The sequence below is a fragment of the Rhagoletis pomonella genome, unplaced genomic scaffold, assembly GCF_013731165.1.
Source record: "Rhagoletis pomonella isolate Grant_MI unplaced genomic scaffold, Rhpom_1.0 Rhpom_scaffold_00010, whole genome shotgun sequence".
Lineage (NCBI taxonomy): Eukaryota > Metazoa > Arthropoda > Insecta > Diptera > Tephritidae > Rhagoletis > Rhagoletis pomonella.
The window spans coordinates 380,987-395,466 of NW_023458564.1; the positions used below are offsets into that span (position 1 = coordinate 380,987).

Sequence of the window (14,480 nt, forward strand, 5' to 3'; positions counted from 1 at the left end):
CAGCAACAGAAAAAGAATCAGACACAATCGCATGCGCAGACGCACTCACACTCGCAGTCGATGCCGACGCGCCACCAACAACCAATAACTGTGCAACACATTTACAAAGACAACTCGATCAGCGAGAATGAAGCCAATTCCGAAACATGCGACTCCATATCCTTTATTAGCGAAACATCGCCGGACAATCTGGACACGCTCAGCTCAACCGAAGTGATTGATACCTCAAAATTCACAAAGAATATCAACAATGATGCCACCATGAACAACAGCCGAAAATTGTGCTTACAACTGCCCCAACACGGTTCCAGCAACATTGTCTATAAGAACAATGTTCTGAAGAATGAATCCAACCCGAACTCCCCCAGCGGCGAAAAGACACTGGCGATGGCCGCCCTCGCTGCGAAGCAAGATTTTGAAATTGCAGGCTCAGTCGGTAATTTACGCTTCTACGAGAAGAACACAAAGGATGCAACGCAATCAAAACTAATGAACTCCAATTGTGATTTAAAGAACCTGAATCGCTATGAGTCATCGGGTAATCTCCAAAAGACCGGAAACATGCTGAGCTCAAGCCCAGCTATCAATGGAGACGATCTTGCGCATATACTTCAAAAAAATATAATTGCTGTGGGTAGTGAGCCAAATTTAGCTTTAAAGGACAATAACTGTACCAATGCAAGTGACAAGTCCATCGAAAAGGAAGGACTCGATCGCCGATTCAGTTTATCGAAGGACCCAAATGGCGCAGTGGCGCCGCCAGCGGTGGGCAATGAAGACCTCTATAACTTTCCCAGTCTAACGGATTTGTCTTTTAATTTTACCTCATTGGCGGCGCAGAAGATTCTGCAGGGTGTAAGCTTGAATAGTATCGACACGTTGGTGGAACTTAATATGGCTGCTGCTGCAGCTGCGAACAAGGAGAAGCAACAAAATAATCAACCGACGCCGGTCCGCACCGACTATGGAATGGTGTAGCAAACATTGCAATAACCGATTGATAATTATCAGGGTTTGAATACAAAACACAAAGAAAAATTAACAAAAGAAATAGAAATAGGTCCATAGAAACTCCTTGGGTGGCATAATAGAGTAATGAAATCTTAATAAGCGCGAACACAACTTTGACTACCAAAACTAATTAATATGTAGAAAATTCTCTAAGTCGTTTTTAGTTTTGAAAAAGAAAATACTATAGCTCTTATCCTTAGTTTCCCCGAAAAAAAAAATTCACCCCAAAATTTTTAATCCGCCCATAGTAAATACATGGAAACCATATGTGAAAAGTGAACCGGTTCGGGGAAAATTAAACTCGGGATAAGGCTGTATGTGTATTTTCTGCAAACAGAAGGGGCTCGAAGATCACGAACACTTGCTGAACGGTCATTATTTGTATGAAAAATATTTTCGAGTTTCGTGTTGTAAAGCTTTCAGGTTTTTGCAAAATTAACAAGTTTTCGTACTCGTTCGACAAAATAACCTTTGCTAAGATGGAGATATAGGGATTGGCTTTAGGTGCAAACTCCTTACACCTGCAGATCGCAAATGAGCTCAGGTTGTTGTAGAATTAAGAGCGAATTTCAACAAAGCCGGCAGAGATCGGAAGGCATATCTGTGGGCTTTTATGTCAAGTTCCATGATGCAGTAATACAAGGTGTTATCGGTTGGCAACTTCTCGCTCTAATTCCGCCATTTTGACTGCCTTAGGTGAAACAGTGTTACTTCTTTAACAATTCTTTGCCTAATAATATAGTTGAACGTTTTTTTATTTTTGCTTAGTGTACACATTTTGTTTTCTTAAAAAGGTACTTTATCTTCTTTTATTTAATTTCATTACAAATATACTATAAAAAAAAAAAACAAATTTTGTTTAGGAGCAAATGTGAAATTTTATATTTTTCCCCCTTATGGGGATTAATTTCTTCCCGTTTTTCTTCTTATGCTACTGAGCTAAGGCAGTGTCAAATCGAGCTGTCACAACTGATACCACCTAGTATTATTGCATCATGGTCAAGTTCCACCATTTTTTCTGTATATCGCTACAGCATTGGAGCGTATCCAATCATAGTTGTAGTTTAGCAGAGGGTACTTTAGATCTTAAGGGAGTCAATTCCCAGCGTTATGCCGATGATCAATGACCTGCTATGCCTAAAAACCTAATGTGGTTTCAATCAGACGGGGCGGCATCCTACACGTCGCGCCCAGTTATAGCATTATTGCGCGATAAATTCCCAGGACGCTTAATTTCGAGATTCGGCAATGTGACTTTGACTGTGTTCAGAAATGTAGCAAGCCAAAGCTTCAGTCCCTTTTATTTCTAAACTATAATTGATGGAAATTCCTTATTCGCATAATTCCAATTCGGCATGTAACAGAGGTTGCTCATATTGACTGATGCTTTGGCTTAATGCATTTCTTAATACAAGGTTCTCGCCACGCGCCTGCGATTTAACGCCTTTAATCCGTTTTGTGGAGCTATGCGAATGATTGCGTTTATTCGAATTTCTAACAATCTCTCAACCTTGAAGCAATCGAAGGGTAAAATGGCCGAGTTATTGCCATAATTGTGTAAAAAAAAATCACCTCAAAGGGATTACGTCCTACAAACGGTCTCGTGGAGGACATTTGAATGATACGCATAACGGCTTAGTCCAGACTTTCTTTATAACACAACAGTTAATATTCAGAATAGAAAATCCTAGCTTATGTTGTTGTTTTAGCGGCTATTTATCCCACTTTTGATCAGCTAATCTTTCAATCGTCAAGCCCAACTAGCGGTAGAGCCATGAAATATGATCTTTCGACCAGGGGAAGGAGGCTATTGTCATATGGGGCTAGGTTTCATAAATAGGAGTTTAACCATCTACAGCAGCCCTGGGCAGCGTCCGCATGGCGGGCGTATACATACACGCTCTGCTTGAGAAGGCAGCGAAAGCTTCATTCAACTGCACGATTGTTCGCACGCACACAGTGATATCAATTGCACGCACATTTCAAAAATGCTCTGTCGAGGCTGCCCACCTCCGGTCTACAATATAAGGATCTTAGTTGCGCTAGAACTACGAGAGGCCCTTGTGGAAGCTGAAACGCTTGTTGTTGTTGTTGTGGCTATTGAGCCCTGCTTAGAATCGGATAGTCCATCAAACGTTGTCGTCAATATCAACTATCGGAAAGCACAGGAAACGTACTATTTTGAAGAAGTTGGCCAGATGGGAGGGATTTTAGTTGAGTTGGGTTGAGTGGGCATGTGAAGATGTGGATGGTGTTGTGAGGAGAACCTTCAAATGCTTACCATATGTTGGGTACGTCGGGGTCTACTCTGGACAAAGAGGAGTTTAACCTACAACAATGAGCCGGAGTTACGCAGGTCTCTTTCGGCAGTTGAAGCTCACTTTCTTCTATAGGTGGTGATTGTACTCCTATGCCTGTCTGTATACCATTGGATGCAGTGTTGTTGTACTTAATCCTAGATCTTGTCCGTGAGTTCATGAAAATGTTTTCTGACGTGCATAGGACTTTCTGCTTTCAACAAAAAAGTGCCTGTTCCAAAGCAACCGATCCACAACGACTTGCTCGTCATAATATTGTGTTCCCTCACTGGGAGCACCAAGTCCCGCTATGCAAATGATGTTCTAACGCCATCAGAATACATCCCGCAACTCTCCGGAGTGCTGTGTTCTGGCATGTCTGTAGCTTTATCCACTGCGTGCTACTAGACCCCGATGACCAGACTGGCGCTGCATAGTTCAGAAAAGGTCGGCCAGTTGCCTTTTATGTTGCCAGTAACGTTTAATTTTCGTCATCCCAAGAGCTGCAAGCGAACGACTTGAGGACTTTCTCACCGCTCCCACGGCAGTCGGGTCTACGTAACCGGAATGACCCACATCTATAAGTGTCTGGCCAAGGACTGTCAATCCAGATGGTTCTCCCAAAATTCTTTGGGGAATTATTATTATGTTACAACAACAACAATAGATTTGTCACGGTGCTGGGTTTTATCGGCGATTGCGGTTGGCAGTTTACTTTATCACAGTCAGAAGTGGTACACCATCTTTATGAATTCCCAACTACAGCCTGAGGAAGCGAGCTATATCTATACGATAGATATCCGTTTACTTTCGGACACCAATATCGAGCAATCGTCAATACCTTAGATTCCTTTAAGCATTGGGTACTTTATTGTATTTAATAAATCCATCGGAATACATATATATTTCCATAATAAAATTTGGCTTTAAGTCAAAGGTCGGCTTGGCTGGAGTCAAAGGTCGGTACCGTTTTGTATCGAAAAAATGTATTGCATTATGTAAAAGAAAATGAAAAATAGAAACAGATTGTAGTCATATGTAGCTGAATTGAAAATGATAATAATAATTATATGTACTAATAAAACCGTAATATGGTGCATGCATCCTTTTGTTTAGGCCGCGTTTCTTTCTCCATTCTCCATTTGTAGTTATCTCTTTTTGGCTTTGAATTCTAGGTACTGTGATGTTTGCAATCCAATCGTTTGTTTTTTTTTTATATTAAACTTAAACTTAAATAAAATAACACACATTTTAAAAGCGGTTTATGTCCTATGAACTCCTCTATGTTCCCTGTTGAATTTAATTTTTTGCAAAATTTGCGTGGGACTCAGCTTCACACGTTTATTCATATGTCAGAGAAGCTCTTAAGATACTTGTGTTTGTTTTAGCGGAGTTAGTTCCTTTAAAATCACCAAAATTATTGTCCATAATCATAGCTGATAATTTTGTTTTCCGCTTCTTGTTTATTCAATTGTAATTAATGAGCAGCGTGTGTTTCGCAATTCCACGCCGAATTATAATCCCAACTGGTACAAAAAACTTTGTTCAAAGCAGCACAAAAAAAAACAAACATGAATGAAAATTTATAATCTTATAAGTTTATGTAACAAATTTCTTTACAGTGCCAAAATGTTTTAGTTTTTAAAACAAAACAAAAAATATTATTGAATTAATTTTTTTATCTTTACTTAAGATTTGCATTTTTTTATTTAAATATACATACATATACTTACTAAAATTAAAACATATGTACATTTGTAAATGTATGCCAATATGCAATTCGTTTATTTATTTGGTTGGAATCTTTACAATGCCGCCCGCAATACAATAATAAAGAAATGTTTTGAATGCAACCACATAAATACATAAATATGTATACACATACACATATGTGTGTACATGCAATGTAGATCTGAATGCGTACTATATAAAATTTTTTTATTTTAATTTGTTAAATAATTTTTAAAAACTCAATTCACTCGTTTTACGGAAAATATACAGCATTCAATAGTGAAAATATGTCCCATACAAAAAGGAGCAATTAATTATACATACCTAATATTTTACAATAACTATAATTATAAACGTAATAGATTTTTTTTGACGTCGTTTTGCATTTCTCAAATGTTATTGACTAGTTGATTATACATTTTTAGTTTTATCAACTGTTTCTTTCTAAGATTATACATAGTTTGCATTTAAATGAGTTTGTTGTGCTAATACAACAGATATACGATTATTTCGAAAACGAATAAGACATAAGCATAAATGTTTAACAAAACAAAAACAATAAAATGTAGTATGGTTTGTGTTATATTTAACTTTAAGGAAATTAATAAAAAGTCTTATCACTAAAAATTTTATTATCTTGAAAGGCCTTAAATCGCATCATATACAAGTAGAATAAAAGGGAATAAAATAATCGTAGACCACAGCATTTTTTTGTTCATTTGTAGACTAACAGGTAAGGAAATTCTTTGAGAGGAATTTATGTATAATTTAAATTCAATTTCGCATGTTCGCATGCGTACAGCATGCTTATATCTACAAATACGCCCGGCTATTAGAGCGACTATTTTATTATCAGATATTTGATAAGAAAGTAAAAATGCTATGTCTTCACGGTTTGGCTGCATAAATGTGCACAATATTCATTAATAATTTATATGGAGCTGATTTCCTTCCTGCGTGTTTGTTTGAACATCTGGTAAACAATATAAATAAAAATCTTTGTGAACTAACAAATATTTAGTATGGCATATTTTCAGGTGTTTACAGTAAAATGCATATTTTCGCATGTTTTCAGTAAAATGGACATTTTATGCATAATTTTTGTTGATTTTTGAAAATTTTTCCGCCGACAGTGTTGCACTTTTTTTTCCATATAAAAAACTGAGCGTATGTTTTATAGAACAAATGCGAAACGCAAGTACAAGTATTATACTGACATTGAATGGGGTAAAAAACTGCATACTCGAAAGATATCTGAAAATTCTGCATGAAACATTTGAAATTTAGAATACAATTTTTTTTAATTTCTTGAAATTGTACGTATTTTGCAAAAATTTTTAAACTTTTAGACCTACTGCGAGTGCTGTGTCGAGTGCAAGTCATTTTTAAAGTGTAAAAATTAACTAAAATAATTATTATGAGTAGCACAGAAATAACATTGATTATTTTTCGAGATTAAGGCTATATGGAAATTAAACACATGTGTTTTTAGATTTTGCATTCGTTTTTTTTTTGCGATATTTCGACTTCAGTCTGAATTCATCCTCAGAAATATTTTACAGGTCATCGGAAAAGTGCAGAAGTTGACAAAAATGCGAACACATTTGAGACACCAAATAAATTATGATAGGCCAGATGGGGAGTAATTTTTATGAAGATACAGTACATAAGGAGGTTTTCACAAGTTATTTAACTTCTTCAGATTTGTGTGAAATTCCAGCCTTTCCATGGTGCCATACCAATTTTTACTCGACACGACCGATGCCAATGTTGTCTAGTCGAGCATTTTCTTTAATTTACGACTTACGCAACGAGGCTGTTTGATTTATATGGCTTATGCTATAAAATTCCCTACATATTTATATAGGGAAATCCATCTGGACTATTTTCTAATTTTAAATAAAACACTTGAAACAGAACTGGATATCGGAATCATTATTTCATTCCAATGTTGACCGCGACTACGCTGTAGGTGGAAGGAAGGTCCAATTTTCAATTATATTTTCCAACATTACGCGAATTACGCGAGTAATGCTGGCTCACAATTTAGAATCATAGCTGGCTTATCGACGAAAACTTTTGACTTATCAAATGATAACTCGCTGAACCCATATGTTACGGGCTTCAATCTCAGGCAACAAAAATTTTGTTATCATGGTGCGGTAGTACTCGTTATTTGAGGTTTTTCTGTATGCGGCCAAGATTTTAATGAATTTATTTTAAAAAAATTAATGTCAGAGAATATTCTTTCGTGTGATAAAAAAGATTTCGACATCCAGTTCTGTTTTAAGCGTTTCATTTACAAATAAAAAACCAAGGTCTAGATGGATCACTATATATATATTTTTGTAAAACATCAGTATTTAATTAAAATTAATGAATTTAACCCTGGACGTGCTTCGCTTTTTTTACCCTGGCTGCAAGCCTTGTCGAAACGACTAGCACGAACTTTGAATTTAAATAAGAAACAAACCATAATTAAAGTAGAAAATACATTTGATGATTTTGGGTTTTTTTAACACATTAACAAAATATTAATTATATTTATTTTCAATATTACATCTAATATTGTTAGTCGCATCGACCACGCATGTCCAGGGTTAATATGAAAAAACACTTGTTACTATTGTAAAAACGGCCCCATTTTCTTTGGGTCACTGAATATACATATCGTTACCTTAATTCACAAAGGCCCAAACCCTTTTTTTATTTTACAGAAGCTAGAAACATTATAAAAAGAGTATCAAAAACAGGTAGGGCTCTTTAAAAAGTGGCATGTGACTCCATTATTTTGGTACTATCAATTTTTATTGAAGATGTATTTTAATACATCCAGCTAAAATCTGTGTGTGTGGTTGGGCCTTTATGAATTTAGGTAACGATATTTGCTATGTATTTCTTTAAATGTTTGTGCTTTCAAGATTTTTTTAAACACTATTTATGACTACATATTTTGAAGTTTTATTGCATATTTTAAGTTAATATTTTTGAGTTTTAGATGCATATTATATGTGCATAATTTTCTCTCATGTCTCATCTCAATGATCTCACCATATTTAGCGATAGGTATTTTACCAGTTCCATCTGAAAACAACTGTTAGTTAATAGTCAACAAAAGTACACTATGCTTTAGCACATACAGATGCGTGCAACTAATTAGCAACGAAATTCAAAACGATATTGCTTGCAAATTATGTTTATTTATTTATTTTTAATAATTCATTTCATATAACACATGATCAAAATATTTTTTTACACGGAAAAAAATCCGCAACACCCTCGACAAAAAAAATTCAAAAAAATCAACGGTAATTTTTAGCGACTTGAAACTTGCACTTTATTATACTAAAATTGAATGGGCTACAAAACTGCATACTCGAAAATTTTCTAAATATTCTAATTAAAAATTTTGAAATTTTGATGACAATTTTTTGAAGTTTGATTAATTTTTTTTGCAATTTGTGCAAGCTTTGCAACTTTTGTTATTGTGGTTTCTGATATAGATTGAATTATATTTTAAATGAAAATTATTAAAAATAAATAAACATAATTTGCAAGCAATATCGTTTTGAATTTCGTTGCTAATTAGTTGCACGCATCTGTATGCATGTACATTGAAAAATCTGTATGTATGCTTGCGAATGTACAAAGATCACTGGTTTGTTAAATTACTACCCAAGTTTTATTCACTGCCTTAAAGTTTTTTCTTAGAACAAATTTATAATAGAAATAATACCATAGATATACCAAAGTTATATTAAGTTATATCCGAGCAGCTATTAAATCTTAAATTTAATGGTCTCATAATAAGCGACCTAGTCGGCCGCTATGGTGTAGTGGTCAGGTCGGCCGCTGAGGTGTAGTGGTAAGCAGTGCGCGCTGTCAGTCATCAGCGCCTGGGTTCAAACCCTGGTCAAAGCAACATTCCAAAAAATATTGAAGAAGGTTTTTTTCTAAACAGCGGTCGTCCCTCGGCAGGCAATGGCAAACCTCCGAGTGTATTTCTGCCATGAAAAACAGTTTCTCATAAAAATACAATCGCCGTTCGGAGTCGGCATAAAACTGTAGGTCGTTCCGCTTTGTGTGATAATATCAAGGCGCACGCCACAAGTTGGAGGAGAAGCCAAACACTAACATATTTGTAAGCGCCAATCTATATATATATATATGTATAATACCTTCGCGAAGTAATAGCTAAAAACAGCATGTACAAACATATTTACATATACCTCTGTTTTGTAGCAAACGAATTATATAGTTCTAAATTCTTGGCATAGTTGCTAAACTAAAATGCCGCCGAATAATGTAAAGAATTTAAAATATACTTTGCAAACAACATAACTACGTATCTGCAATGTATCTAAGCTGTACCTATTTAGTAAAAGTATTTAAGATCACCAAACGCCGGCACATTAAATGTATAGTATAAATTTTCATACGGGTATTGAAATGGGTTCTCAAAGCTCAGTCGTAATGTTCCAGCATCAAGTGCAGTTAAATATTTGGTATCCTAAAAAATAACTGATTAAAAAGTGTATAACCTTTATATGACAACCTTTTACCTCTAAAATATAATCTCGTATTCTCGTTCCTGCCACCATTATCAGCAATGGGCTTTTATCACATTGGGGCTGCTTTCCTCTATGCCTGCTTTCCAATAAATTAATAGTCTTATAGACCAATTCCTCAGTTAGCTGATCACAATGCATTACATTAACATACTTCAACTTTGGACAACCATCCAATAACTCCAATACTGCTTCGTTAGTAACGGATCGGCAGTACCTTAGGCTAACGATTTCCATGTCTTTTAATGAGCTAATGTATCTTAAACACGTGACATCAATATATTTGCTACAGTCGCAACCGAATACCTTTAATTTTTTAAACAGCGACAAAGATCTCATGCCTTCGTCAACAATGAGTCGGGGTGAGAAAATACGCAAACACTGCAACTGCTCACCTTTGTATTCGGCTAATGCGTTTAATAATAAATTGAATGATTGTGTTCTAAATAATTCTGCAGACAACTCTAAGTCAATTAGTTTTGGCAGTTGCGCTATAGCATAATATTCAATGGTTTGATTGCAGGATATATTAAGCTTTTCCAAGTTGATACAATACACCGGCAGCGCTGAAATAGCTACATCTGTGAGTGCTTCACACCACTGTAGAGTAAGCTTTTTAAGGCCCTTAAGCGAGGTGCAAATTTCAACAAAGAAATCATCTTGTATACCACATTCCACAAATGTTAGTTCCTTTAGGCATTTAAGTTTGCTTAGATAACGACCTAAATTTTACCAAAGGTGATTTATATTCTGATAAAATTTTTATTTACTGCAAAATACCTGTTACGTCTTCCTCTCCTTCTAATTTTAATACTTCTAAAGTGGCTAACTCGGCTATACTCTGCATTGCATTGTCATCCAATGAGCACTTTTGTAAATGCACACTAGTAAGATGCTTCATGTTCATAAGCAGTTTACGTAAACACTTGGACTTTATTTTAGTCATTCCAAAGTAAATTCGCAGCACATTTGGACAGTTTTTATGTACTTGGGTCACATATTCGTTACGTTCCTGATCGGTGTAGGGTAGATTTATAAGTTCCTCCAACGAACTGCCTGCCATTTCGAAAAATCGCCTTATCTCACGTGCACTCATATCGTTGAGGTCATCTTTTTGCAGAACTTTGTAATGTCTCTGGCAGTAATATTGAAAAACATTTCGTAAACGTGGGCAAATCATCGCCAAACGCACCTGATCCGGCAATTCTAGTTGCTTAAATATTTCAAGTAGGCAGTCATCATTTAGTATCAAAATACTCGCATTTGTGCCATCCTCTTTTAAAGTAGAGGATGCATCTCTATTTGGGTCACTCATTTCTTTGTTAAATTTCACTTCAAATATTTACTAATATAAATTTAAGAACTTATTGCCGGCATTAAAAATTAGAATTCACATCCCGCACGTAAACAGCTGATTGGTAACAGCTGTTCAAAAATAAGTTTAAACTAGGAATGTTCGATATATTATCGATTATTCTGAATATCAATAGGTTTGTATAGAACTTCTCCAGTAAAACATAGTAGCCAGAGCGTAAAAGCAAAATAGAGCGTAAAATTTACAAGAAGAGAAAACTAGCAGAAAAAGTTACTGAACGCAAAACTAGTAAAAACTTACAAGTGAATAGTTGTTGCACCCTTTTAAAATTATGCTGTAAACATTTTACTATTTATAAATCAGTTTTAAACTTTTGCTTTTCACACAAGCACTTACACAGTCTAGAACATCATTAATATTTTGATTTCCACTCATTTTACTTTTGTTTGTGCTAAACCAAATCAACAAATGGCGGCTTTTGACATTTATTCTTCTTCTTCTTCTGCTAGCTAATTTCTGCTAGTAAAAATTTCACTAGCAAGAATTTGCAGCTAACACTCACTTTTGTAAATATTGGTCACTAATTTATTTACAAATTGGGTTTGAAATATACCGTTTTTTGTAAAGTTCGGAAATTAGAGTACATTTATCACTCCTATTCTCCTAAAAGCAGTCACTTCACGAATACATTTTTGTATTCCCCTTCACTTTACACTTTACTCGATTAGTTATAACTTGCTTTACGACTTTAATATTAACCAAATAATCACAATTCATTAAATAAAAACACCTTCAAAATCACGCGTCTGACTTTGGTTGCATATGCAAATTGAATGGCGGAGTTCAGCTGTCAAACTCCAAAATATGTAAAAGAATGAAAGACAAAAGAAGATAGGATATAACCCAGTGACAAGAATGATAGAATACCTAAAACGAATGACCTAAAACGTCACGAACCAGAAAATGTAAACAAAAGGATTGTGTGACGTCAGCGAATGGGTGGATGCTGCCAAATCGACGAAGAGAGGGTTAGCGGTCCGCGAATGGCGCGACCTTTATTTTCTGGATCGTGGCCTTAAACCGTGTAAAACTCGTAAGTATACGAGGCTTTTATGGGAACGCCCCCTTTGCGAAAAGGTGTAAATAGATCTGGAAAGTGACAGTTTGACAGATCAACCAGGAATTTATGAAGCAATTTTTATTTCGTAGTATTTTCCATAACATCCCGCCATCATGTCTCTATCAATCTTGGCTAAAATACAATTAAAAGTTCCGAAATTTTGCTGGAAACCTAAGTCAATACAGTTAGTGGATGAAATTCATTTATTTTATTCGCGTATTATTTTTTTTAAATTTATTTTCATTATTTTATCATAAATTTTTGTATAAAAAATCGCCAACACTGAAGTTTACGAGTTTAAGGGAAGGCCCTTAGCATGATACAAAAAAGAAGGTAGTTTCAATAAACAACTTTTTGATTACAAAGGAGATTTTTGACAATTGCTCAATTGTAAAAAATTCGAAACGGCGTTACCCAATTTAAGTTTTTTGGTAGAGGGGATTTTATATCCTAAATTTGGGAGTATAAATAAAATAGTTGTATTAACATTTATCTTTTAAAAATAATTAATATCTTTTCTCAAAAACGTTTTAATTTTACACTAAATTCGATAACTACTTGCCAGCATCTTTATTTTTACATTAATAAAATTTTTGTGAACATATTTTAAAATTTTTTAGTGTCATTATGTCATTTAATTATTTCACAATGCAGCTAGCCAGCACTATTGGTTTTCTATATCGGATACGTTTATTTCAGATATATTTCAGTCACTGAAATTACAATTTCGATATTTTCTTTGCCAATGTCTTTCAAGTAACTTGAAAGCGGAATTTTCTTTGGGGCCCATGGACCTCATGGCTTTCAGAGAAGTAAGTATTATCTAATTCTAGTATATTTCGACAATATCGTCTCTGTGGGTAAAAACAAATATATTTTACTGTTCAATATTGGAGGGGGTGTGAAACAAAATTGATGACTTATTGTTAGTATGAAAACTAGAAACACAGTTATCAACTTATTGAGCATTAGACCTTTTCTCGTTCAAAAACAAACGGAGAAATGTTCGGTTATTTGTTCAATGGTTTTGGGGTGGCAAGCGGAGACGGAACCATTAAAAAATTGGGTAAAATTAGAATTTTGACAGAGAAAATGTAAGTCCAACTCCGGATACGCTGCCACGCTACCACAGTATTTTTTAATAATTTGTATCTGAAATTTAGAAATCTTTATTTTAAACTAACGTGTAATTCTTTGACCACACATGTGGCAAAATTTTTTGCTTTGGGTAAACCATTTGGACACATTAACCCTAAATTATTGTACAAGTAACCGAGTCGTACCCAACAATATACCTTTTGCTTGTTCAAATTTCGATTCTAAGAACAAAATGTTTGTAAATAACCGAAAAATTAATAACAAAATTTGGAGGTTTTTAGATATTGGATATGGTAGCACGAAATGTCACAATCTACTTAATGATCAGGTTGTTAATATGGCGACGAAAAAGTGACAATGAAACTACCTTCTTTTTTGTATCATGGCCCCTAGTACCACAAGATTTTTAAATATTAGGTTCTTTCCCGTACGCAACGCGGGATCCCGCGGGTGCCGAAAACCGCGCAGAAATCATTCCCGTACTCAACAAAATGGGAAATAGAGAGCGGAAACTGGATCGTATTGGATCGTAAGTGTCTTCTTCTTTCTGCCCCAAACAACCCGGACGTTTTCTCCGGATAAAAATGGATAAAGTGTCAAAGTGCATATCAGCTGTTTTGTGTTTACATGTCGCCTGCATTTACTTGGTGCTTTTAAGGAAGAGTGGATGACCTGATGATGTATATTCAATATTTATATACTTAAAATCAAATTTGTGAAACCAAAATTCAATTTCCAAGTGTGTGCATTTAAATTACTAAAACAAAAACAACGTGAATCAGCTGTTACGGGTGGGCTTTAGTAGTCAGCCGCACCTTGTGTTTTAAGAAAACCAGGTGGAATTAACAAATGAAACTTGGTCAGGATGTTAAGGGAGGTATCCTCTAAAACATGTATAACTAAAAAATATAAATAATATCATTGTTTATAAGTTATTTGTTGTTAAAATTTCTTAAGTCGTTTCACTTGGTTTCCTTAACAAAAATGCATTTGTGCATACTTTTATATATATAAATGCACATAACACTGTACTTAATACTTTACACACTTTTCTTTTAGTTTATCTTGTATATAAATCACTTTAATTAAACTTTTATCGACTTGTAAATTACATTGAATTTCACGTATATTTACAATAACACATGGTTGCAAACTGACACATAACATGTGTTGCCATATTGTACAAAACAATACATACAAAGAAGGCAATGATTAAAAAGGAATACAGGGGAAATCAATACAAAACAAAATGTTCAGCTCCTTTTCTTCGCAAAACAGAAAGGAGAATTCTATTGCCTGAGGGTTATAATCCCTAAGTGCGGCCGAAGGCCGCCTACGCA

At 34.8% G+C, this 14,480-nt stretch overlaps 2 protein-coding genes across 3 annotated transcripts in view; one reads left to right on the top strand and one right to left on the bottom strand.

Annotated features, from left to right (window-relative positions):
• The window catches only part of LOC118745923, a 191,229-nt gene extending 190,044 nt beyond the window's left edge, over positions 1–1,185 (top strand). The window contains exon 8 of the mRNA XM_036479572.1: positions 1–1,185. Within this exon, the coding sequence (XP_036335465.1) occupies positions 1–978 (978 nt within the window). The 3' untranslated portion in view covers positions 979–1,185.
• Positions 1,186–9,125: 7,940 nt separating this feature from the next.
• On the bottom strand, positions 9,126–11,022 carry LOC118746388 (F-box/LRR-repeat protein 20-like). Of its 2 annotated transcripts, XM_036480248.1 has the most exons (4): positions 10,388–11,022; positions 9,762–10,329; positions 9,602–9,686; positions 9,126–9,549 (listed from the first exon to the last, which is right to left on the bottom strand). In XM_036480248.1, exons 1-4 carry the CDS (start codon positions 10,920–10,922, stop codon positions 9,415–9,417), a joined length of 1,323 nt encoding a protein of 440 aa, XP_036336141.1. In that variant the 5' UTR covers positions 10,923–11,022; the 3' UTR covers positions 9,126–9,414. The 2 variants fall into 2 exon arrangements, with proteins under 2 accessions (XP_036336141.1, XP_036336140.1); XM_036480247.1 differs by having other exon boundaries at positions 9,127–9,549; positions 9,602–10,329.
• Between the last annotated feature and the right edge of the window lie 3,458 nt (positions 11,023–14,480).

What these genes read in the sequence shown, in the direction of transcription:
- LOC118746388 (XM_036480247.1), bottom strand. Translation starts at nt 10,922, where the DNA reads ATGAGTGACCCAAATAGAGATGCATCCTCTACTTTAAAAGAGGATGGC. An exon ending in AGGAGAGGAAGACGTAACAG is followed by an intron (nt 10,330 to 10,387) that starts GTATTTTGCAGT and finishes GGTAAAATTTAG; the next exon opens with GTCGTTATCTAAGCAAACTT. An exon ending in TACGAGATTATATTTTAGAG is followed by an intron (nt 9,550 to 9,601) that starts GTAAAAGGTTGT and finishes GTTATTTTTTAG; the next exon opens with GATACCAAATATTTAACTGC.